This window comes from Athalia rosae, chromosome 1, assembly GCF_917208135.1.
Source record: "Athalia rosae chromosome 1, iyAthRosa1.1, whole genome shotgun sequence".
Taxonomy (NCBI): domain Eukaryota; kingdom Metazoa; phylum Arthropoda; class Insecta; order Hymenoptera; family Athaliidae; genus Athalia; species Athalia rosae.
In genome coordinates, this window is record NC_064026.1 from 25,241,261 (window position 1) to 25,266,466 (window position 25,206).

General features: G+C 43.9%; 2 protein-coding genes across 8 annotated transcripts in view; one reads left to right on the top strand and one right to left on the bottom strand.

Annotated features, from left to right (window-relative positions):
* The window catches only part of LOC105690904 (carcinoembryonic antigen-related cell adhesion molecule 1-like), a 30,642-nt gene extending 8,041 nt beyond the window's left edge, over positions 1-22,601 (bottom strand). For 2 of the 6 annotated variants that reach the window (XM_048649165.1, XM_048649163.1), the window contains exon 1: positions 9,754-10,354. In XM_048649165.1, the coding sequence (XP_048505122.1) occupies positions 9,754-9,997 (244 nt within the window). In that variant the 5' untranslated portion in view covers positions 9,998-10,354. Of the gene's footprint in view, positions 1-9,753; positions 10,355-14,964; positions 15,719-22,474 lie in introns of those variants that run through there. The other 4 variants (XM_048649168.1, XM_048649166.1, XM_048649169.1 and 1 more) reach the window with 4 other exon arrangements.
* LOC105690968 (snaclec agkicetin-C subunit beta-like) lies at positions 5,078-8,022 on the top strand. Of its 2 annotated transcripts, XR_007276748.1 has the most exons (5): positions 5,078-5,234; positions 5,350-5,586; positions 6,282-7,210; positions 7,319-7,570; positions 7,637-8,022. XR_007276748.1 is itself a non-coding variant. In XM_012409167.3 (3 exons), the coding sequence occupies exons 1-3, from the start codon at positions 7,111-7,113 to the stop codon at positions 7,888-7,890; spliced, it is 606 nt and encodes a 201-aa protein (XP_012264590.2). In that variant the 5' UTR covers positions 7,035-7,110; the 3' UTR covers positions 7,891-8,022. The 2 variants fall into 2 exon arrangements, 1 of the variants encoding a protein (XP_012264590.2); XM_012409167.3 differs by lacking the exons at positions 5,078-5,234; positions 5,350-5,586 and having other exon boundaries at positions 7,035-7,210.
* Positions 22,602-25,206: the final 2,605 nt, after the last annotated feature.

Sequence of the window (25,206 nt, forward strand, 5' to 3'; positions counted from 1 at the left end):
ATCCAACTTTTCACGATCAAAGAACAAGGAAAATTCCGCGCGCGAATTCTACGGGAAACTTGTCGGTAGTTTTACTCTATATACATACTCAACACTGGAATTCCATTGTGCTCGTGATTTATTGCTACCCAAAATGGCGACGGAACGGATATCATATTTATTTAATTGTACCCTGTCGAATCTCGGAAATTTTTTACCTAAAATCCGGGGTGATTCGCAGTTGGGACGTTTTTCGCAGGTAGGGTGAGTCGGGGGCACGAGGTGATTCGATATTTCGCGTCATAAAACTGGACACCCTCTACGCGGAGTTGGCATCGATGAAAAATTAGCATATTATGAAAATCTGATACGAATGAAAACAGCCGGGGATTTTGAGATAGAGTTTGATGGAACGGAACTGCTGGGAATACATTATAATAATTTTACCGAACAAAAGGTGCGAGACCCGAATGTGTGTGCGTTCGATCCGCTACTCTATACATTTACAACGGATTCACCGGCCGCCGTGCCTCTACCGAATACTGCGGTAGACGTGTAACGGATCGGTTGGAACTAATTAACGACGAACGTGTCAATAGGGCTAAAAACTACGCTGGTATACAAAATTTATCCGGATGCGAGGAAAAGCATTCGCTAAGCGTCGACGATATTTCAACAGGCGGATAATTGTCCGACGAATTACGCCAATTGTACGTCAGGTCAATTCTTCACCTAGCTGTTCAACGTGCGCGTTGCATCGCACGTACAGGAATAGGTAGGTACCTGATTCCACCGTCGCGAGGTACGTTGCTTCCTCAACTACATAATAAAATGGCGTAAGCGCGGCGGCGAGCTTTTATTACCGCAAACAAAAATGTAACGAGCAATACCATACGCCGCCGCGATGCACAACCCGGAATGTCATTAAACTAACCTTTGCCAGAGATATACCCGGAAGAATAATAACCTTCGACTTTTATCATCTTCTCTCCGTCCCCTCGCTCTTTTTACTCCCACGATTTACCGAGAGATGCAGGAACGCCGAGTCGTTCGGGACTGCGTTGGATTATCTCAAATTACTGCACCGCTTTCAGGATCTATTTGTTTTTTTTTTTTTGTTTTTTTTTTTCAATTTTTTCGGTTTTTCATCGTTTTTATCGGACCATACGATGCGCAAGGTGAAGTGTGATGATCGGTTCGCATCTCAGATTACCCTTTCATTAAATTTATGGACCGTATAATTAGAAACGACGTAATAAAGCGCCTGACAATAAAAAAGCCTCAGACTTAAAAGACCTTAAATGAAAAATAAATCAGAATTGAAATTGGGAATTATTTTCCATTGCCAAATCAATGATCATTCATTCGCGATCCGATAACGAGGAATATCATTTTTGATTGCATATTTAATAATGAAATTTCATTGGTTTTGAGATAAAAAAAACATTTACACGCACTTCTATCAAAAGTGAAAATTTAGAGCGGATATCTTTGTTTCACTTATACTCATTATCGGGGTAAGAATTGATATCCCTTTCACCCGAGGGCGATATGTGGAGGATCCACTCGGTTTCATTTATTCCTTTTGTTTGCGCTGTCCTCGTGGGTTTCCCCCGTTTCTGCTAACAATAATTACGTGTACAGGTATATCGAGATAATCGTTTGGGGCTAATTCGGCCACTTGACACTAATCGCGAAATACTCGCGTTTTTCTCCAACGGCAAATTCCAATGAGATTCAACACCCTCGAATCGTTTCACTCTCGGTTTCTCACCGCGAACCAAACGCATATAGACATACATATCTATATGCGTAGCGGGTGAGGTTCGGCGAGCCTTTTTTTCTTTCCTTTTTTCAAACTTCTCCCATGAGAAAATCACGCGGAAAATGAATACCTCCGCACTGAGATTCCAGACCTCCTAACCGTAAAAAAAATTCCCTCCCATGTTTTCGCACCCTTTATCGGACGTTTGTATAAAGAGGGACGCTACAGATATATATACCTATGTATAACATCCGTGTACACGGTTTAAAACAGAAGAAGACAAAAATGCGAGGTCCTTAAATTTGTGTAAAACCGCGGGGCTTTTGTACAAACGCACACATTTTTTCACCGAGCAGAAAAAAAAAAGGGAAGAGAAATGTAAAGAATATAATGACAAAAGCCCGTCGAAATCAGCTGCGTGAAATCTTCGCGCTCGATGCAAGTCTAACCTAAACTTTCTCGATTCTCGCCATTGTCTATCCGCAGCCGAGTTAAGCTCCGCGTCCTTTTGTTTTTCGTATTTTTTTTTCTCGGCGGCAGCCGATGGGTATTTTTCCCCTCCGACTAATTACGCCCGTCCCAAAGATTTTTTATCGGACTAAATCCGAGGTTGGTCGGAACTACCGGATCGCGGCGGACCTGGGAGCCTACAGGAGCGTGGAAAGGACGAAGGGTGTAATACAGACGTCGCGGCCGATACAGATAAAGTGATAAAGATAGATACTTCGGGAACCCGGATAGCCACTTAGTATTGTTTATAACGAGTACCTGTCTTGTTGCGGTTTCTGCAGAGGCGCCCCCCCCCCCCTCCCCGTCCCCCCCGCCACCCTGGTTTTTTATTGACTTCATAAAGAAAAGAGGGGACGAAATTGAGACATCCCGAACAAAAGCTGATGGCAAGGGGGAAAGAAACTTCCGCGCGTAGACCGTGTCTTCCGAAACTAATGCGAGAACACCCTAAAAGCTCGGAACTTTGAACTCTGGAAACCCGAGAACCGCAAGATGGAGTATACATGGCGTATATGCCGTGCGGTGTATCGGAGCCAGCGGAAGCTTGGTAAATTATTCAATTAGTACAATGTTGAGGGATACAAGGTTGCGGGGGGGAAAAACTCAACCGTTCAATTATCGTCGTCTAAAAGTAACTTCCGACAATTACCGGACGAACGATGGATTTTCAAGTAGTCCTTGGTCTTCGTTTTTTCGAAGCGAAGCTCTCTCAAAGATCAAAAATAAATCGAAGGCTCTGCTCCCGTGCAGGAAGATTTTGAATATTTCATTTTATCACACCGTAAGTCATCGAGGAGCGATGTGCAGTTAAACGAGGGGGGAACGAGTAATTTTTTTTGACTCTCGAGACTCGGGGGAAAAGAGGGGATTACGTCGATGTAATTCCACTCGAATTTTCCCGTTCACTCCAATACTGTATATATAACGGTTATGTCGTACCTATATTCAGAACGTACACAGATGTAGGATGTACGTATACAGGGAGATATAATATGCAGTGAATAGCAGCTCACAAGGCGCTCACTTAACGCATTCCATTTAAATTTGCGAGCTGGAAGAGCTCTCAATTAGTTCGTTCGTCCGTCTACCAGTCCGTCCGCCTTCGTTCTAGCGTTAGATAGTTGACTCCTGGGTCCCGACGCCGACGTTCCTTCCGATGCTTTTGCCTGCCAAGGCTCGCGGGGGACGTACAAAAAGAGAGGAAAAGGAGCTTCATTCATCCGTGCTTACCTATACATGTACACTATGTGATGTTGAATGACTCGTTTGAAAATCCGCGCTTTCGGGATTACGAATCTTACGAAAGTTGAAAATTCTCGCTCGAATTTTTGTCTTCATTTACTTTCCCGTGTAATACCATTATTCGACTGACGCAAGGTGTTCGGAAGCGTAATCAAACGCAGTTTATTGTTGAAAAAAAAAAAACAGATCAACCGCGCAAACGGACTGCTGTAAGAGAACACGTGACAAAATGAAAATTCGCCTCTCCCTTTCGACTAGCACTTTTTTTCACCCCTTTGTAACGTAACTTTCTCGTTTCCTGTTTCGCTCTTTCTCATCAAGCCGAAAGTTGGTAATTTTATTCATTCCCCCCCCCCCCCCCCCCCCCCCGTCCTGCGCCGCGCCGATCTTTTTGAACAAACGAAAGAGCTAATTAGCTAAATGGCTAAACAGCCGAGTCTCGACCCCAATTATCAAGCAAGTATTCCAGTCATGTACCGTCACACCGTCAACCAACCGACTGCACCCCCGACCGACCCCGGAACGCACAATGGTCCAATCAACCGCACGTTAATCTGAGGGGTGTGTGCGAATTTCATCTTGACGAACAACAGATCGATCAGCTCGGATGTTGCTGTGATACCTATGCGCGTATATGAATAGCTAATATTTAAGTAGGTCCGTATAGGTGAGAAACATCGGACGGGGAGGGATACAGTCGTCGAATAACGGAGGGGTAAACGAACGAACGGACGGACGGACGGACAGGTGGATGCGAACGAAGATTGAAACGCGGGAAATAATAGAAATGAATAATTCATCTGTCGGGTGGCTCGGCTAATCCGGATTCATACTGATGGGCTTCATTTATTACCGGTCTCGTTAGCCGGCCAGACTTGTTTCTTAGTTGTATAATTTAATACCGACGTAATTTGTACCAACGTTGAAACGATACGAAACGAAAAAACAGTTGAACAAACGTACAAGACAATGGGTTTTAATGGCGGATAGCGTCGTCGAAAAAATAATCAATCAGTGCGATTCGGCTGCCAACTTTTTAAGGAAAAGTTTAACGGTAGTTAGTCTTGGGAGATAAAATCTTGGTAACCTTTGGAAATCCGAGGGCATCGAGATTTTGGATAATTCGGAGATTTTGAATTTCTCGGAATCGAGTCGCGACGATCAGGAATTATCGTTAATCGGCGATATTTGCGACGTTTCGTTGAGATGCCGTTATCTGTATATTTTCGGGAATGTTCCCAACCGTTTTCCGACAAAATATTCGAACCATCCGGACATGCGATTACGACACGACGAACCGTCCGTGTCTCCGATTGAATAACAGAATATCCCGTTTGCGTGAAAAACTTGCAAGCCTTCGACAACCGATTTGATAAGAGAAAAATTGAAGAGACGAAGCGTGGCGAAGACGAAGGTCGACGACTGGAGCGAAGGCGCCTGTATTATCCGCCGAATTAGATCCGAGAATAAGTTTGCACTCGAGTTGTGAACCGGCTAAATCGTAACGGCCGAACCGTACGTCTAAAATAAGTTTGAAGAGTTCGCGCGGGTTATCTCGAGCCTCGTTCCATTTAAAGCGAGGTCTCGTACAACGCGGGGCCAGTACGTCAGAAACATTCACCAGTTATAGAAATGCCTGACACACGACAATTCTTATTACTGCATCTGATCTGCGTTTCAATATCACCGGTGATCCCTCACCAGTTATCTTCCGAATCTGATACAGGTGTGCCGACGAGTGAGTAAAACTTTAGTGCGCCACCGGCTCCTCGATTCGAACGTCCGCGCCAGCGGATGACCAACCTACGAACTGAAAAATCGAGAAGCCGTATGTAATCCGATAATATTTTCAGCCGTCACTTTCCCGTCGGGTTACGTTCATTTTCCAACGATAAATGCGGGCCTGAAAGTTCACCGAGAGCGAAGCAATTGGTACAACGCCAATACCGCATGCGTTTCGGAAGGCGGCCGTCTGGCCGTCGTTGACACCGTTGAAAAAATTAGATTCGTCACGGAGAATAAAGCCCAGTATTCCGAGGTTTGGGTTGGCATCACCAGAGATGATTCTCGATGGGTTACGGCCGATGATCGTAATTATAATTTCATATCAATATGTATTTACGCGATGATTCTGTTGTTCGCCACACAAAATTCGACGCTAACGTTACGCGTGGCTGATGGTATAAGGTCGTACGCGCCGCGTGTAAAACTAGAAGGGAGCACTTTTTCTTTTCTTTTTTCTTTTGTTTTTTTTTTCTCTCATGTGCCAAATTGTCATAATATTTTGATAAATGCTGAAATCACAAAATTGTGTCATCGAACGACGAACGGGTGTAATTGTACCGGTGGTTACGCCCCTCCAACCCGGGCCTAATTCTGAAAAATTACATTTGCCGACGGTATGAGGTCGTAACCGCCGTTGTTGTCTAATTTTTTGTTCAGAGTTGCAAGAATCCGAAAACTTGAGAAATGCGAAAGTACATTGGTGATGAAAAATGAAAAAAAAAAAAACAAAAAACAAAAAGATACGATCTTTTACCGTCATTTTTGAATTATTTATTTTCAAATTAACGAAAAAGGTGAAATTTCTTATTTCACATCGATGTATCTTCGCGTGTCACAAGTTTTCGGGCGGATTTGTTTGGAATTATGTTTACATCGCTTGTGCAGATGTGTTGAAACTAACGCGGAGCAGAAGATGTGAAAAAATGTAGAAATAATCGTATTGTTTGTCAATTATTCGGAACGATGACCACCTCAGATCTCACGACGTTTCGTTCGGCAGGTTCGGAACGCCACGGTTTACCGTGGGAGGCCAACAGTCCCGACAATTTCGGGGACTGTGCCGTGGTGAATGTCAGGGGGGATGGATTGTCCAACAAGCTATGCGCTTGGCGCAAACCCTTCGTGTGTGAAATACCGGCTACGACCGCATCGGTACAACAGACACCGATCATGTTCGGAAGTAACTAGGGCAGAGTTGTACGGATACGGAGACTCCTGATGGAAATTACATTTCGATGTTGGAAGCACGTCGTCGCTCTCGCGGGATCGGCGACCAGATTTTTCCGACCGACGATACGCGAGATGGAGAAAAATATGATCGCGCACCGAGCAGTATAGCTGTCTGTATTGTCGTAGGATAGCAAATAAAAATTTTTCCTCTACGTGCAAAAACACCAGCGAATTATTTTCATCACCCTTCGGCACGGACAATTTTCGATTGCGCAAATTGTAGCCGGAAAAGAAAAAACACCGCGTAATTATTGCACGCATTTATATAATTAACAACGAGTGATAAGATAATTGTACACGACGAGAAATGTGCAGAAGCTCGGCGTATCGAGAAATAGATGCCGGGCGGAGCGGTAGCTTTCCTTGATAAAAGTGAGCGAATAAAATCAGCATCGAAATTATACAGGAAACGTTATCGGTTGTACGAAGAACCGAAAAAATAAACGTCTCGTTTGCTCTCCTCTCATAGGAATCGAAACTGTGCGACTCGTTTCACAAATGATTAGAGTCCGGGTTATCTCCGGATATCATTGGCTATAAAGTACGTCTTGACGTGCGCGGAGTGTCAGTCAATAACTTACACGAAAAGCAATCGTTACATGTCGACAATGTCCTCTCCGACGGTATGGTTCATCCTAAACTTTGCCTGTCTCTTACTCGCATCGGCCAATTCGCAATGGACACCCGGTACTTTGATGAGTAAGTTCAGACGTTTTTGAACGAAAGCGTCGAGGATCATTGTTGGACAAAATAATTCTGATCATCGCCAATACGACGTCGAATTATTAATTTCAAATAATCCCGAAGATAGCACCGTCCATCCCGTACGCTCGCTTCCCCCGGGCTACGAGAATCACCCGGACGTAAACGCCGCTTACAAAGTGTACAACGAAACCCGCAGTTGGACTGCGGCGCAACAGTTTTGCCTGAACGACGGTGGTCGTCTCGCGGTAATCGACTCGTGGCAAAAAATTGGATTCGTAAGATCGCAACAACCGCCGAGCTCCGTCTGGGTTGGTTTTCAAAAAGTTGACGGGCTCTGGGTAACGTCCGAAAACGGTGAGTCCGACTCCTCGCCTCCAAAATTCTCTCGCTAATCTATTTTGTTTCCACGGACTCTAACAGTGCGCTACCAGGCGAGACTGCCTTGGGGGCGAAATCTGCCTTACGGGGTCGGCGACTGCGTCGCCGTTAAGTCGGGCGGAAGAGGGCTCACCAATCACGAATGTTTTCGGGAGTATCCGTTCGTCTGCGAAATAGTATCGACGCCCACGTTGTACCCGAGATTGCCGAATCAGGATCACGGTCGAGGGGGCAATTTTTCGGGACAAGGATGGCGGCCAGGTAACTCCGGAAGAGGAGTCAGCCAATTGTACTGACCGAAATAATCGACGCGGTTCTTATATTCCCTATTTTACGGACCGACCGGCGAGAACGGATTAATCCATCGGTAATATTTGTGCGATTGTTCGATATCACGTGAATAAAATGATACGTTTCATGTCGTCAAATTATTCGTTTTCCCTGCGAACAAGATTCCCACAAAATTTCCGTCATTCGAACAGAGACGTACGACACGTACGGGGGTCACGAACCGAGATAACGCGTCAACGCCAATTCCGCCGCGGTCACGTAAACACCAGGGGTCAGGGTCCCTTTGTTTTTACGTAACCGGAGACGGAATGCGAATATCGTTCGAACGACGAGAGCGTGTATCTCCGCCGCCGGCGTGTCAGGTTCGAAGCGTTTACGCTGGTGGAAGGAGGGCACTTCGGCGGACGCGTGGGCGGACACGAGGTGAGAAAGATGGGGGAGATAATGGCGCGTATACCCCGTATCTTTTAAGTCCTCGGCCGATTACGGAAGGGGAGTTTTCGGGGCGTAGAACCGAACCACGGTCAAGAGGGTTATAGATTTCACAAAAGCTTTAGGTCCGAAAGCTCGGACTTTTCCGCGAGCTTTCCAGAGTTTAAGGGTTTACGAGCCCCGCCGGGCATTCCGAGTTTCCACGCGAACGCTTCGAAAGCCTCCCCGCGTCCGGGGAGAGTTCCCCGTCCACCGACCGCCTCCGACTTACGACCTCATGCCGTCCGACGTACTCATGTACGTACGCGTGTCAAGGACGAAGAGACGGTACCTCTGCAGTACGAGAAACTAGTTTTTACCAGTAGGAATTCCAGAGCCGCACTGGAAATATGTGCTCCCGAACATCGGCAAAGGTGTTCGAATGGTTCGAGTAAAAGTTTGCTTTCGATCATTGAGCGGAGAAATTTCAAGACTAGTAGCTGAGCGGCAGAAAATGTTTTAATATCGAACGAAAATATTGATTCAAGTTTCCGACCGAGTCGACAAAACTGTAATGGTTCAATATTAGTTTACGATTCCGAGGCAGGTGAACCGTTCATGGTATTGAAAAGTTCGGCAATTGCCGAACGGAATTGGCGTATTACGTAAAAATGCAAAAAAAACGATTTTCATACGTAAATCTACTCGGTTTTCATCGGTGACCGAGTTCGGATAATATCTGAAATAAGCTGTGAGAGTTCGCGCGGGTTATCTCGTGCGAGACCGATTCCTCTTATAAAAGCAAGGCCGAGTAGCCTCGCGACCAGTGGATCGACAGCAGCCGTTGTTATTCGAAAAATGTCTACGACGTACGGATTGCTGCTTCTGCAGCTCGCCTGTCTGTCAATTGTTTCGGTTACTTCTTACCAGACGCACAACCAACAATCCGTAGTCACTACGAGTAAGTGAAAACGTACCGAAGAAACGAGCATGGGATGCGGTTGAAGGGATAAAACGAAAAGGAATTCGCTACCATGGAATTCGCCCGCCGACGTTCGACTCCGAGAAATTAATTTGAAACGTTTTCTTTCTTTTTCTTTTTTTTTTTTTCGTCTTTATTTTCAGCCGTGGTACTTCCAGCGGGTTACGTTCATTATCCTACAGTAAATGCGGCCTACAAAATAAATCGCGACGAGCGTAGCTGGTCGGATGCGAGGGAGGCTTGTATCGCCGAAGGTGCTCGTCTCGCTGTTATCGATAGTTGGGAGAAGTTTCATATCATAGTCGCTAACAAACGTCGCGATGACGTAGTTTGGGTCGGAATCAAGAAGAAGCACGGTAGCTGGAATGACTCTGCGAACCGTAAGTTTTTTGACCGTTAAAATTTCGATTTTTCAAACGCGGTGTTGCTTGTTTTTTTTTTTTCTTCAAATTACGCAACTGCGAAGGAAACACACCTGTTTGCGAATTCGCCGTTCTTTTTTTTTTTTTTTGTTCTCCCCTCGTTTGTTCCGTTCGGCTAATATTGTTGTCTTTGTACGATCGATCAGAGGCACGTGTGATGAACATACCGTGGGCACCGAACAACCCCCATGGATTCGGAGATTGCGTTGCGGTAAAAAGTAGCGGAAGAGGACTCGGCAACAAGCTTTGCATGTGGGTGGAACCGTTCGCCTGCGAAATACCAACTGCACCGAACATCTACCAGTCGCCAAACACCGTATGGTCCGACGGCAGAACCGGTTAAAAGAAACGTTGAAACGGTTCAGAACCAACTGCACTTTTTTTCTTTCAAACCTTGTAGGTTATTGATGTTGTTATTAATGACCACATTGAAAAAAACAAAAAAAAAAAACAAACAAAAAAACATAAAACACTGATCCAATGGGGTGATTGATACAGTTCGATTTTCGGGTGTGACGAGAGCGAGCTGGCCTGCAGATTCAATGTTTGTAAAATAAATCTGGAAAGTTCAAGCAGGTTATCTTTAGCCACTCGAATTTTCTCTCATAATATCGTTTCGGCTTATTGTTTGAGCTATTCTCGAAATTGTTCATTCAAAATGTCTCATTCTGTTTCGAAAAGGCGAATCGATCTCGATCCCCCATTTATATGACCTTTCCTGATAAAACAATTGAATAGTGTCCCGTCCCGAAGGCTACGACTTTTTTCGCGTCATCTTGAGATTATCATACGCACATCGCAGTGTTCCGATCAGTATTCCACGAATTGTAATTGCGTAAGTTGCACGTACCTTTCAACGTCACGTACGATAGCAAAGATCTTCGAAAGAATCTGCGGCTTATTGCGATGTCTTTCAAATCACGATCGGCAGAGCTTCGATCATTCGCCGAAGTTCCAGTAATATCAACGATAAATCCGAAGGTCACAGAAGATGAAAAGTTATCTCTGTAGCGATGCTCGTTTTTATTTGAAAAGCAACGCGAAGTTTCTACCCGCAGATCTGTGACAATACGATTGAGAACGGCGAAAGAAAGAAAATTTCGGACGTGGTGAGAAAGGGGGAATTTTCACGTCGGAAAATATCCTAAAACCGTTGTTACTCCAGCGACGACCTTTTCGCCGGGTCATCTCGTAGTTACAAAATTTAAGCAGCTAAAAACGAAGCTGGCAAGATGCATCGGCAGTTTATGTGTCAGCGAAGGTGCTCGTCGCGCTCTAATTAATGCCCGGCAAAAACCTTCCAGATTATCCGAGTAGAAGAAAAAAAAAAAAAAAAAAACAAACTTACAGCAGACCGTAGTTCGGGTTGGCATGAAAAAGACGGATGACGAGTCGACTCTACGGACCATATAAGTTTCGGAAATTCCGAGTGTGTTAGATTCTCGTGAAAATCATTGATAATCGGTAAATTTTTTGTCTCCTCCGCACCGTCCAACTGTAAAATCAGGGTCGAAAGTTCGGGGAATCGAAGCGATTCGTACGACACGAAAACGTCGAGCATTTCTCAAGGGATTTCCGAAGGCGGTCGACCACCCGTCGTTCACATCCCCCCCCTCCACCGCCGAAAAATTTTATACGCAAAAGACGAACGAACGGCGCGGGCGGTTTACCAAAATTTGATTCTCGACGTGTAGACACCGGGTCGAGTCCTCGCTGGGTCGCAACACCGATGACCGTAATCGTGATTCCGATACCGGAAAATTTTCTAGACCGTTAAAATACACCAGAGCGGTAAATTGTAGAAACGGAGAAAAGTTTCCACGGAGTAGGAAGTTGGGGACCAGGGCGATTCGACCTATCGAATAAACGACGGCTTTTCGGACTTGATTTGAATAGCCGAACCCTTTTCACGATCGATCGGAGCAACGGACCGCCGATAACGCTGCACTTCTTCTGTTCCGGTTAGAAGGAAGTTCCGATTTGAAGTGAAAAGTGCATTATTCGACGTTACTCGTCGATGACATCGATAACGTGGTCACGTGTAAAAGAGACGGGCGTTTTTTTTTTTTTTTTTTTTTTTCCGTCAGAAAAATATCAGCCGAGCGGATATATTCGCGACGACAGAGGGTGACGGTGGCGCGAGCGGCAGATGACGGAATAAAAGTGAAGAGTGGGGTGAGGGGAGGGTGGAGGGTGGAGGGTAGGTGGAAATTGACAAGTAAATGGAAAGGTCCAATCAGATTCTCGAACGGGTATAGCCGCGGTGTAGCTGGAAACGGAATTATCCATTTGGGCGTTGGGATTTCGTGCAACGGGGGGTTTTCGGCGGACCGGTTCACCGGAAATGAAGCGAGTCGCGAGCCCCTTCGCCGGCGGTAAATCATACGTTCGAGATCCACTCTCTCGGGCACTTTCGAGTATACCGAGTGGATGATTTTCGGGATTTAGGGGCAGCCGGGGTAGTACGACTGGAGTGCAGCAGTAAAACGTCGAGCGCGTAGCGCGATAAAGTAAGTAATCTTATTATACGATGACGTATTATTAACCGGTTTACCGTATACGGAATAATATGGGAAAAAGGGAATGGATGTGTCGAGTTGTTCGGCGTTGTGTGTACGTACGTGGGTGGATCTACGGTGTGTTTTATAGAGCGCGCTGTATTCACGGGAGAGCACGGAGTTATACGTACGATACAGTCGTAGATGAATTCCAAAACCGGTGTATATATTATTCGCGTGTATGTTGCGTTTCGAAAAGTGCTTTCCATTAGCAGCGTAGCCCCGAGCACAAAAGCGACCGACGGTGGTAGCCGAATACAGAAGAACTCACAGACAATGGAGATCGCGTTCGTCGGCTCGCTCGCTTCTCCGCGGTATACCAGCTGCCGCTACGCTTCCCTTATTTCCGTCTTCCCTTGGTTCACCTGGTCAAAATAATATCGCGATCGCCTCATCAATCACGAGCCGGTAATGAAAAGCCCTCCTCCTTGTACCGCATATCCTCAAAACTATGCGGGGTTTGAGGCGAGGGTTCGATGTCTCGTCCGATAAACTGACGTGAAGTTCTCTTTTCCGTATTCCGTGGCGGCGCAGACCGTTGGCTACACCTCCTTTTTCCCATTCGCACCTCGAAATAACATCTCGGCAACGTACGCGTCGCGTAACGAACTCCCTAACGCTGTCAAATGTTTTCGAATCATTCGTCAAGTTCAAAGGCTCTTCAAAGTTTCCTCGTTAAGCTCCGAGGGAGGAACTAAACTGCCGAGCACTCCTCGGTCCTCCGCATCGGGGAAACGAGCAGAAAACATCGTTGAATTTCACGGCGAATGATACCGTCGTTTGAAATGCGCGGGACCGAGTAATATACCTATACAGACTCGACGAACACGAGTCTCTAGGTATATCGGGGAGAAACTTGAATCGAGTGATTTTCATATTTTGTTCGAACCTTCCGGTACGGATTCAACGTTTGACGTACGAAAAACTGTACACCCCCAGCCGCGTTGTTGGCTGGCGGTAAAGGGGCGCTGAATCAGGATAAAGGATAAAAATGAAGGTGGAACTCGTATATACGATCGGTTAGAAGAAATTGTTGGTTGCAGTTGTCCCCGGACTCCGGTATACCTTCATAGTTCACATTTATACCTTAACTCGAAGACATTGCATCCTGGACTGTAACTACGTAGCACGAAACGCCACGAGCGGATACGCCGTTGAGAAAAGTTGTCGTTGCCTTGTAATACCTGCGGGCCACAATTCCCTGAATCGTACTGCCGTTCGTGGATAAGAAATAATAGGGGGGGGGGGGGGGGGGGTTAAAGCCCCGCACGCGAAATAGGCGAGTATAAACCTGCTGCAGTAGCTATCTCATATCCAGGCCGGAGTTGCCCCAACTTTATGTTAATTCGAAGATAACGAGCGGGCATATTTGGTACCCGGTAAGTAAATATCCTGTTCGTAGTTTAATGCCAGTTATTATTAGTCGGCTACCCGACTCTGCTTGGTTTTCTTACCCCGTAACGCTTTTTGCATTGGGGCAAACATTTGCGCGCACGATAGGCGTCTGCCGCGGTAATACCGACACCGTTACAACGTTTCCGTTCCCGCGTCGTTCAGCTTTCCATTTATTCCTCGTCTCCGCGAGGGAGGGAGAAAAACCGATCGAACGGAAAGAGGGAATTGAAATATCGGTTCAAAGTCAATCTTCTAATTGTCGTACAAATTTACTAAACGTAGAAGATGCAAGCTCAACTGTTTCCAAAGTTCGAAACTCAACCTGTGCTACTTGATCGTTCGCTCGGAGTGCACACGGTGGCACGAGCTACGTACAATAAACTTTGCTCTAATTCTATCAAAGAGAGTCGAAGGGCTGAATCGTAATTAGCCGGATTGATTTCGAACTCTCGTGTACGGTGGGAAAATGGTTTCGGTTTGTTTGTACCGCGCGCAACCGTTCCGCAGTACGATAACGGTGCAGGTACAAGCTTCTACCGTAATAGGCCAAATCTACCAAAAGCAGATACGCAACGGTATCGAAGTTCGACCTGTTGAGTTCTCAACGATCGCTTGGTGAAAATGATCGTCCGATCGGAGCCTGATATTTTTCCCTCTTCGGTGGGCGAAATCAGTTTTCGTGACACGCGAAAAATAACAATCGCGTTACGATCGTCGTCTCGTCGCAATCGTTTCGCACGCCGACATCGCGGGTATAGGTGTCAATTTTAATCGACGTTAAAATACCCCACGGCCCGTTATCTCTAGTCCCTCCAGCAATTGTACCCTCGTTAAATAATTGTTTGGAAGTTCCGCTTTAATCAGTGCGAGCGTAATATCAGTGTCGATAATTCTCAACTCATCGCGCCTCGAAAAGTTACTACTTGAAGTACACTTTGGATTTTCCAAGAGTTTGTTTGCTTCGGAAGGAACGCGGCATACCAGCTGAACACATATAGGTATGTATATACCTTGTATATACAGCAAAACTTTCAATCTAGTTCCAAAGATCCGAGATTAGTTCAATTCTTTTTCCTACCTCCCCCTTCACCGTTCCCCGTTCCCCGTTACCGTCCCTTCTCGTTTTATCTCGTTTTATTTTATCTCGATTTTATTCTATACCGTGAAAAAGTTCATTTTTTCTCCACCCGTCGTACTCCAGCGAAAACGAGACGTTGCAGCTGTATGCGTACCGCAACGTATCCGTATAACATCGTTACAACTTAAGGTTTGTGAAAAACTGAAAGTTTCCATGAGGAAGAACTGACTCACCGTTGGTAATGATAATGATAAAAATAATAAAACGTTGCGCCATTGCGGTTAAAACATGCCGAAGTTTAATCCTTCCCCGCTTCCCTTTTTCTGCAGCTTTTTACCTTGCTCTTTCCCTTTCCCTTTCCCTCACCCTTGCCCCTCCCCCTCCCCTCCCCTCCCTCTTCCGCTTTCCACTTCGCAGGAGTAAGCGTGTTTATTTAATTAACATTTTCCTCCTCCCTTCAATTATCCCGAGGGCCAGTTTGTGCCTCACTTTGTATCGTATTTCTCTTGTTGCCACTGTTCTTTACCCCCACCCGTCAGTGTTTGTTTTTCTTGTGATTTACATTTGTTTGTCCATTTGTTTGTTCTACTGCGTATTAGTATTAATATTCGACAAAAAGTATCTCGCTGCTCGTTATTTTAATGTTTTTTTTCGAAAATTATTTTTTGTCAATTTTTTTGTAGAAGAAAAAAACAAAAAAAAAAAAGAGCGCGATTTCAAACCAATGCCGACCGTTCCAAAGTCCGAAATATTTTATCGTACAACAAATTCGCCACCCCTTTATCCCGTCCTCCCTCGCCCGAGTTTACCCTTCGTATCTCAGTTTGCTTATGTGTAAACTCATATGCGTGAGCGCGCGTGTGTGTGTGTGTGTGTGTGCGTGTGTGCGTGCGTGCGTGGGCATGTACACTTTCGGCGTAGGTTGGCAGAACGTTAAAGGCCAGAGCAAACACAATTTTATTACTCGACGTCCCGCGAACAACTGAGCTTTTGACGGTGGTCGCGCAGGCGCTCGCAAGGGCGTCGCGACGCTTTCGCTCCAGGGGCGCTTCCGATCCGACTGGACTCACCGATCATTATTACCGTCATTATCATTATAACTATCGTCCTCGCTCGCCGTCGCACTATAATATTATCATAATTATCGCTTTAATCATCGCCCTGTCGCAATCGCCATTGCCGTTATAAATAGTTGACAATCAACTGTCGAAGATCCTCGGAACAAACCGCGTTAATTAGAACATTACAATCTCCTTCGCCCCACCGTCGTTACTGATTACGCGTCATTTGTATCGGCCACCCCATGCTTGACGAGGGTTGTTCTACTTATTCTCGTATGTTCGTTTTTTTCTACCAACTTCGGACGCATCTTTGGCCCTCGCGACGTATGGGAAGGGGCGATGGATGAAATTCCAGCGGGATCATCGTGCGGCGAGTATCGCGGATCTCATTGTCAGTGAGTGAGAGTCTCCTTCCTCACCCCCCCCCCCCTGCCCTCCTGCCCTCCTGCCCTCCTACCCGCAATCGATGAGAGAGACTGACGCGTGCTGCAGAAATTATGGTGGTCGTTATAGAGCTTTCGTCGGGACGCGCGGACCGCGTAAATTGCTAGCGGACACGAGCTGGTTCAGAAATCCCGGCCACCTGCGTGTACCTCCGAGTACCCGGTACATCCGTGCACTCGCTTATTTTAGCTACCCGACTGTATTCAAATACGTGAGAGACGGATATTCTGTAAAGTGCTTGAATTTCGGATTGCTCGACGCAAGAAGAATTTACGGTTGACGAGTCGCGTGGAAATATGGAGTCCGACCGTCGCGACGTCACGGTTTACCGATTAATCGAGGCCGTGGGTAAATTTAAGATCCATTTTTTGAAAACAGTTTCGCTGTAGAAGGAAAAAGAAAATGGTTGCCGTTAACGAACGGTCACGTGACCGCGGAAATAAGTAATGAAAATTAGTTTTCACGCCGAATGAGAGAGAGAGAGAGAGAGAGAGAGAGAGAGAGAGAGGGGAAAATTTCTTCGCACATGGTTGAATATTTGTATGATTAAAAAATAATAACCGAGCAGAGCTCGCGCTGTGTCCGTGATGAAATTAAATCGGACTGTAATATTCGGTACAAAATCAACATACTCTGTTAATTGTTCACTGACCATAAAATTTAATGCCGAGCGTTATCGCAATCAGAAGCGACCGTCGTCGTACCGGTTCTCTAATTTTTCACCCGTCGAAGGTACGGGATCACATCAGAAACCGACCCGACGTTTTTTTTTTTTCTTTTTCTTTTTCTTTTTCTTTTTTTTCCATATACTTTCTCAACATCGGTTCTACGATTTCCTGTACTAATATTTATTTCTGTCTATTTATTTCTCTATTCTCGTTGGCGAAATCAAGAGCTTTTCCACGGAAGCATCAAGATTCGCGCGGACTTACCTTTTAAAAAAAATAGAAGCTACGATTGATCGCGAGTTTCATCACTACCGGCGATATAGTGCAGACGAGACAGAGATGAGATGAAAAATCTAACCGTGATTAAGGTCTTCGAAATGGTCTGCATTTCGCCGTGAATTGTTCGCGATAGAAGTAATAGATTGCTATCGAATCTCGCGTTTCCGTTCTAATCTATCGGGGGAGGCGAGGGGGGGGGGTAAAAAAATGACCGAAAAAAACGATTCGAAATATTTTTTACGAAGCTATGACCAACCAATTTCTCGCGGGTGCAGTAACGACAGATCGGATTGTTCGCGGGCGTTCGAACCTAACGACCCTGCAGCGCGCGGGTTAAACTTTGTTCGAAAAATTTAGCCCTGATATGATTGCGCCGGGGTTCGCGAAAGTTTTACGTAAATTCAATTCGATCCCGAAGTTATCCTACCTCGGCGCTGGCAGGAGCTAGTTATTTGTTTTGCGATGGCAAACGAACACACAATAACGTACGCCGGCTGCGCCGCCGTTGTCCTAACAATAAGTAGCCGTATACGCACACATGTGCAAGGGCTATTCGTGCGTCATAATATAATTCTGTTACACGAATTACCGAACAATTGCTTTGATCCGTACGAGGTACGTATATAATGTACCGAACACGTGACGTATACGTACCCCTTTGATTGGACTATTTGCGGGTTGGCTCATTTGAAACGTTGCAGTACAGTCGATATATATTATGTGTGGAGAACGCGGGTAACGCGTGACTTCCACTTTTTCTTTTTTTTCTCTTTTTTTTCCCTACTGAAATTTACTACGACGACGAAGACGCAGGTGCAGGTGGAGAAATGAAGAGAAGTTTTCGTTCAATGATGTAAGGTGAAGTTGCAACGGTTGTTCCTTCACTTCCGAAAGAGGTGGAGAGCACAACCCCCGTTTCGCGGAAATTGTCGATTGAGCAAACGGTGTTGATTGAGGTGTAATGCGACAACATTGAAATATATAGCTATATATAGATGGTGGCGTGGTGGTTAATCGGTGTAAAATAGGTATTTAATTTTATTTTCAAAAATTTCAACTTCCTTAGCATATTCTTTGTACAGAAATATGTAAATGTTTCAGTTGAAAAGAAGTTATAAGAACGTCAGGTAAAATTTTTCAAACCACCGCGTCCACTAAACGCCGTCGTCTCTTTTATACATTTTTTTATGTTGTTATACTTGTTACTATTATTTGTATCGATATAATTATCATTATTGTTATTATTATCATTATTATTATTCGGTGACATCCGTGCTTGTTAGCACCCTAAATTTAATAAAACGAACCACAGCGAACGCAGTTCAGCGCGTCAAAAATTTCATAGGGCTGATTATTACCCACATTGAAAAACGGAGCGTACAGCTATACCGACCTCTTATACATCGCACAAAGAAAGAGAAATATAAATATCTAAGAGGTTACGTGGGTTTACTTCGCGAAAATATAGCACATTTTCAACAATTTTATTTTCTTTATATAAAAAATGACCTTTTTTATTCCAACTTCTTATCACATCAGAGATACATATTCAATGAACATTCTACGAAATGATCGTTGAAGAATACTCAAAAACCCCGCCATTGCGACGTCATTTTCGGTGATCCCTCCGGAAAAAGATGCTTCCGCGTTGACAGTAGGTACATCCCAGGATCATCAGAAATAAAAAACTCAAATCGGATCTTTTAGTTAGTATCTAAAACTAAAACTTACAATTAGACGTAGGGAAAAAAAAAGAAATTCGGAGTTTTGGCCGGGATTTTTTTTGGAAAACTTGCACCATATTTTTGTTTCTTAAAATTAGTCGCGAAAGAAAAATCCTCGTACCAAGTCCTTGTCAATAGTATCTCGAAGACGTCTACCAAATTTCATCAAGATCGGTTCAGTAATTCTCGAGAAGTCTTGAGAACCGATTTTGAAAATAGCGTATCGAGAAAACCGCGTTCAAAGTTATCAGCGACAAAGAAGAAAATTTTTTTCTTTCAACGTACACATAGAATCGTCGATTTCAGGCACATCGACTTCAAATCTCAAGACAATATTCCATACAAGTTGTGGAATTTGACAAGAAGAAAAAAAAAAATTCGATTCTTTGAAGCTCGCAAACCCATACGTAACCCCTTCAATACAGTCGTACAAAAGTATCTCGAAGTGCAGCGGGGCTTTCGCTGTACCTCAAAAGTTCGCGGTAAAATAATTTTGATGGAAATTAATTCTGGGGAAAATATTTCCCGGGTAATCGTGCGAATATAATTACATACATATATGTACGCAGTGTGTATGTAATTACCCAAATGATTTTAGTTTGAGCTTTCAAAGGTCGATGTATATTTCTTTGTCATAATATAATTCATCGAGGCTTTGTACGTTGGCGTTAATTTAATAATACCTGCGACACGTGTGCGTGTGTGCTGAAATGCGTTGACCGTAGGTATTTGGTTGCGTGATTTCTCATGAACTAATTTGTAATTACGATATACGCGCACGAAGGGAAAATTCAATGAGCCAAGTTAGGTACTATCCGCGTATACCTAGTTGCTCCGCGTTCCTGTGCGACCGACTCGTAAAACTCGTTACATTGTTTAAATTGGCATAAGTACGTACATACCTATGTAGGTATTATGCGCCCGTCTCTTTTTCCACATTGTACGTAACATGGAACATTGACTCTATTACGTAGCGCAAGTAGTCGCCAATGAGATATCGGAAATTTAACGAGTTTACGTATTACGCGAGCCGTTCCTATCCACGGTAGAACCCTCGCGAGTCGTTGATGGATAGCCTAGTGGACGATATAAAAGTTTATGTAAAACAAAAAAAATTTCAACAATTTATAACACGCATCACCAATTTCCACGAGATATGTACCCGTATAACTCTGTTCGTATTCTGCATCAATTTGCTTCATTAATCGCTCAAATGTTTCATCGTATCTCTCATCGTATTTGACTCGATGAAAGTCGAAGAATCAGGATGACACGTTGCAGTTTAACGACATCGGAGGAAAAAAAGACTTCGAAGAAAATAAAAGAAGACCAAACTTCGTTGACAATTGAAAATTGATAAAAGAAAAAAGAGAAGTGTGGTAAATTGTGCAAAGCTGGTGTATGTATGTGTGTGTGTGTGTGTGTGTGTGCGAAATTAGCCCGCGTAACTATCTGTTAGATAATCATTACACAGTTATACATCGCAATGCAATAATGTGTCGAAACAATGCAAAACTGAACATTTAAATTGATTACCTAATGTAACTAAATAGAACACAATTCACGAACTCAATTTGCAAATGAGTTTAATTAGCATTCCACTGTAGCGTAATAGCCGAAATTATTATGTTATTCGAAACATAATGTGTATAGAAAGTGAGCGTGAAAAATTGAAGAAAACAATATGAACCAGCCAAAAGATAGTTGTTTAAAAAACGTTCCCAAAAAAAAAACTTTCATTTTTCAGAGACACATTTTCTCATTCGTGGCAATTACTTGTGAGCAGCTTCGTCGCCGAATTACAATAGATTTTCCGGAGATTATAATTTTCGACAAAAAATCAAATAACTTCGTAAAAAAATGAAAAAAAAAAAAAGGTGACAAAAATGAAAATAAAGTTGAAATTTGTCTCTTTGAAACTCTCCTTTGTTCATCGATTTCCAATTTTTTTTGGCCGAGATTTACGTAACTTTTTATCACGGGTGAAAAATTGGGAATTGTCCACGAAGTTATGGCCGATACTGTACATCTATTCATCTATACCTTTGTACGAATGGTACGTAGAGTTCAATGAGCGTGAATGAAATCGTTGCGAATATAAGAAAACTAGAATCACTTGATTTCCGAGGAGGTTGGAAATCAGACGTGCGGTACGGCGAAGGCAGAACGAACGCGATACGACGTGAGAAGAGGAGCGAAAATCTGAAAGGTCGGCAACATAAAGAGAGAAAAGAGAAGAAAAAGAAGAAGAAGAAGAAGACGGTTGGCGAGCGAAAAGAGGGGTTCGAGAAACGTGATTGAACTTAAATCGATTGGAAAGATTAGAGGTGGACTAACAATGAGAATAAGAAGAGATAGAAATAAAGAATGAATAGAAAAATGTAAAAAATGGTGAAAGGTGAGAGGAAACCAATTTCAAATTAAACTCCTCGTTGGTTCGGTGACAATGAAGAGCCTCCGTCCTCTTCTTTTTTTTTTCACACCTTCGTCGCTACATTCGTTGAAACATTAAAGACGCTGTTAAAATATGCCGAGTCTTTCGCTACTTTCGAGTACCTCGGTACATTAAATATCATTTGCCACAAAAGTCTGAATCTAAAGGTTTTCATTGTAACGATCGAACTTCAACATCGATCGAAATTCAGAAGAAAAAAAATCGATTCGCCTGATTTTTGAGCAGCCGAGACAACAATCTGAAAAGCCGGACCGCCGGTCATTTTTCTGAATAAAAATTTTAGAGAGCGGCGTATGTTCTCAATTAATTTCCCCGCTAATTGGAATACACGGTAATCTCGAGTGAAATTGCGATAAGAAATATACTAAAAAAAACAAAAAAGAAAAACATGAGCAGAAGTAATCGTGGCTTACGGAAGAAAGAGGAAAAGAACCCGGCCGCACAATGAATATTAAATTTAAGTATAATTGGCTAAGCACGAGCGACCACGGAGATCGTCTAATTGAGACAACTTCCGTACGCGTAAAAGTATTCCCATACATATTATACTATATATATATATATATATATATATATATATATATATATGTATATCGGCCTGCGAATGAAAAATTATGAAAACAAAAAAGAAAACTGAAAAAAAAAAATTAAAAAACACAAATAGAAGGCCATATAATTTGTAGATTTGTCACTCATATTATACAGGGTGAGTCGCACCACAGGTCCGATTCGGGAAGAGTCTTGCAATTATTATTGTCCCTAATTATTTGTCTGGGATTTTTCCTCTCACTCGGCGTCGCAACGATACACTTCCAGACTAGACTATACAACAACTGTCAGCTAGACCACGGTAACAGAAACATTGGAATATCGTACCATCGGATCGCCGATTGGCAACTAGAATTTTAGGGATAACAAGTGAAAATCGACGAAGGCGGAGCCTCGTCCGAAAAAAAAAACAAAAACTCCTTCCGAATCAGACCTTGGGGGCGACCCACCCTGTATATTTACGTTACACCCATAAAATTTGTATCCGAGTACGTACGTTGGATGCAAATAGCTGTGCGGACGTAGGTACATAGGTAGAGGTATATGTGCGTGTACATAAATACCTGAGCTCCGGAGTAAATCGGCGGGTCGAAGGTCGGGTTTTTAGGTTTTCCAAACGCCGGCTATAGTAGTACCGGTATCTCCATTTCAAGATGCATGGGTCGGCGCGGCGCTAAATCCGCGCAGGTTCTTCTGGACCCAGGCGAACCCCGCGCGTAACGGACGCCGGGAGTAAGCGATCAGAGTGGAATCTTGTACACTTGCGCTCGAATGCCGGGGGAAGCGTAAAGTTGGAATTAATATTTGAGAACACGGGGAAATAATACGTTCCTAAGGGGTAGAAACCCCCGCGCGCCGCGACCGATGCACACCTAAAACCATTCCCATTGTATAACGGTTTCGCGGCGAAGCCAACAATAGATTACATCGACCTAGATTAATAACCGGGGTAGACCGTACCTAACTATGTATTATTATTTAGATACACAACGGAAATTGTTTTATTCATCGAAAACGTTGCGTTATGTATGTCGTATATATTATGCCTATACGTATGTATACGTACAACTACGGGGTATGACAATGGTTTCTATTTTTCGGCGGATCGTCGTTCCGCTGGGTAGTTTGTTACCTGGTTTTTGATTAAATTTTGATAATGTAACTGGAACACATCTGGTTATCGTCTGATAAATTGATAACAACGTACGCGTTAAGTTTTACGCGGAAAATTGTTGTGGTTTTACTGCGCGTCATCGTTAATTAACTAAACGAACCGCTGTCGTACCCTCAGGAGTAGCTATGTAATTACGCCGAGAATTGTATTATGTGATATTACGTTCGAGAGACAGTCGGGTATGAAAGAGCGTGTTTAGAGTTGTTCCGATGAACGGAAGTCGCTCCCGGATCACCTTAAAATCAACGTATACATAGATAAGACAGGGGGGTGCGAGCTTGTGACTCACCTCGATAGATGCGCTTCCCCCTGGAAAAAAAAAAAAACAAAAACAAAAAAAAAACAACAAAAACAACAAAAACGGAGAAAACTATTAGGGAATTTCGCCGAGTTGGTCGCGACGGGTGTGATTTTTCGCATCTTTTTCAATTTCGCCGATGCGATTATCGATTTACGCCGTGCACCGGTGTAGGTCGTACGTACGGTAAGCCTCTGACGATTTATTACACGGACGAGGCCTATACACCATACATGAAACGAATGTACACATGGTATTATTTGAGGACCGCGTATCAGACGAGGGTAATTAGCAGTTATTCGGCAGTGGGACATCGGTAAATCCTGTCGACAGAAGGACGTATCCCACGAACATGAAAACGATATGACATGTCGTAATCCTGCGCCAAATTGAATCAAATGTGACGCAATTGTCGCGTTTTTTAATTTATATCTCGTCTCGACGATTCCACCCTTATTGCAGAATCCTTATTTTTCAGTGGGTCACGACGTGAAGAAAAATTAACTGCGAGTGAACGAGATTGGGTTTTTGAGGGAAAACTATCTTTGGAATCAGGGTTTCAGTAAAATTCAATAAATTTGGAGAGCGGAGGTCCCGAGAGTTATTGGAAGAGTAGATGCACTTGCACCGTCGGTATATATAAGAACTAGCAAAAAAGAAACAGATTATTTTCATCAAATAAAACTCACCGTTGAGTCGACTCAAAGTTTTTCGAAATCAAATCGCTCGCAAGAAATATTCCCATCAGACGAGCCTAGAGAACTTCTAGAAAAGTCACTTTGCGTCCGAGAGTATAAAAATGAACTAAAATAAATTCACAATTTCGAGTTTTGCATGAAGTAAAATTCATAACCCAAGTTATTCGAGTGGTTTCAAAGTTCACTCGTATATTCTAATCTGGAAAATTCCAATATCAGAAAAATCGGAATTCATCTAACGATCGGTCCAGAATCACCGATTTCCCAATTGTTTTTTTATTTTTTTTTTGTTATCGACGGTGTCATAGATTGGTATGTACAGTTTGTAACCACCGCGAAATTCGTGAGTTGTGACGGAGCAACTCTCACATTCGCCACGCCTAAAAAAACTTGTGATCGTTTCATTGGTTTTTCCGAAACATCTATTTCCATCCGTTGTAAACTCAGAGTTGTACACTTCTCGTTGAAAGAGAATAAAAAAAATCATATCGATACGCCGACAAAAGAAAATGATTCCTTACAAATCCCTGCATCTTCGAAACGAGCAAGGCGACGCGCTTCGCGCCGCGCCGTTGCGGAAGGTTATTCGAAACGCGTTGACGGCGGTGGTGGGTGGGTGGGTGGGTGGGTGGTGGTAACGGTGCCAACCGGAAACGAGATTTTCGTGACGATTTAAACTTTGATTCCACTTTCGCCGACGACCAAAAACTGGAAGCTTTCAGCGAACGCTTCTTGGTACCGGGTGACGTATTTAAATACATCTGAGTGAGTGAACCGGCGCGCCGGAAACAACCGGTGCGATGGATTTTGCACGGTGGGGAAAAGTAATTCCTTGAAGTCGTTATATGCGTCACACGCATACCTAGCTACGTATGAATCACACTACATGTATACGTGTATGTATATATGTATGTAAATACAATTTTACGTCGGCGGAATGCCGCCCACGAGTGCCCGGGCCCGGGTTCTAGATTTCTGTACTAATCTTCGTTTAATTATTTAAACGTAGACTAAGGGCAAACTTAGAGAGGCGTTTGCAGGAATTAAGCTCTCTCCCGCTCGCTTGTTAGCTTTTCTTTCTCTCCTCCTCTCTCTTTCTCTCTCCCTCTCACGTTCCATGGTACT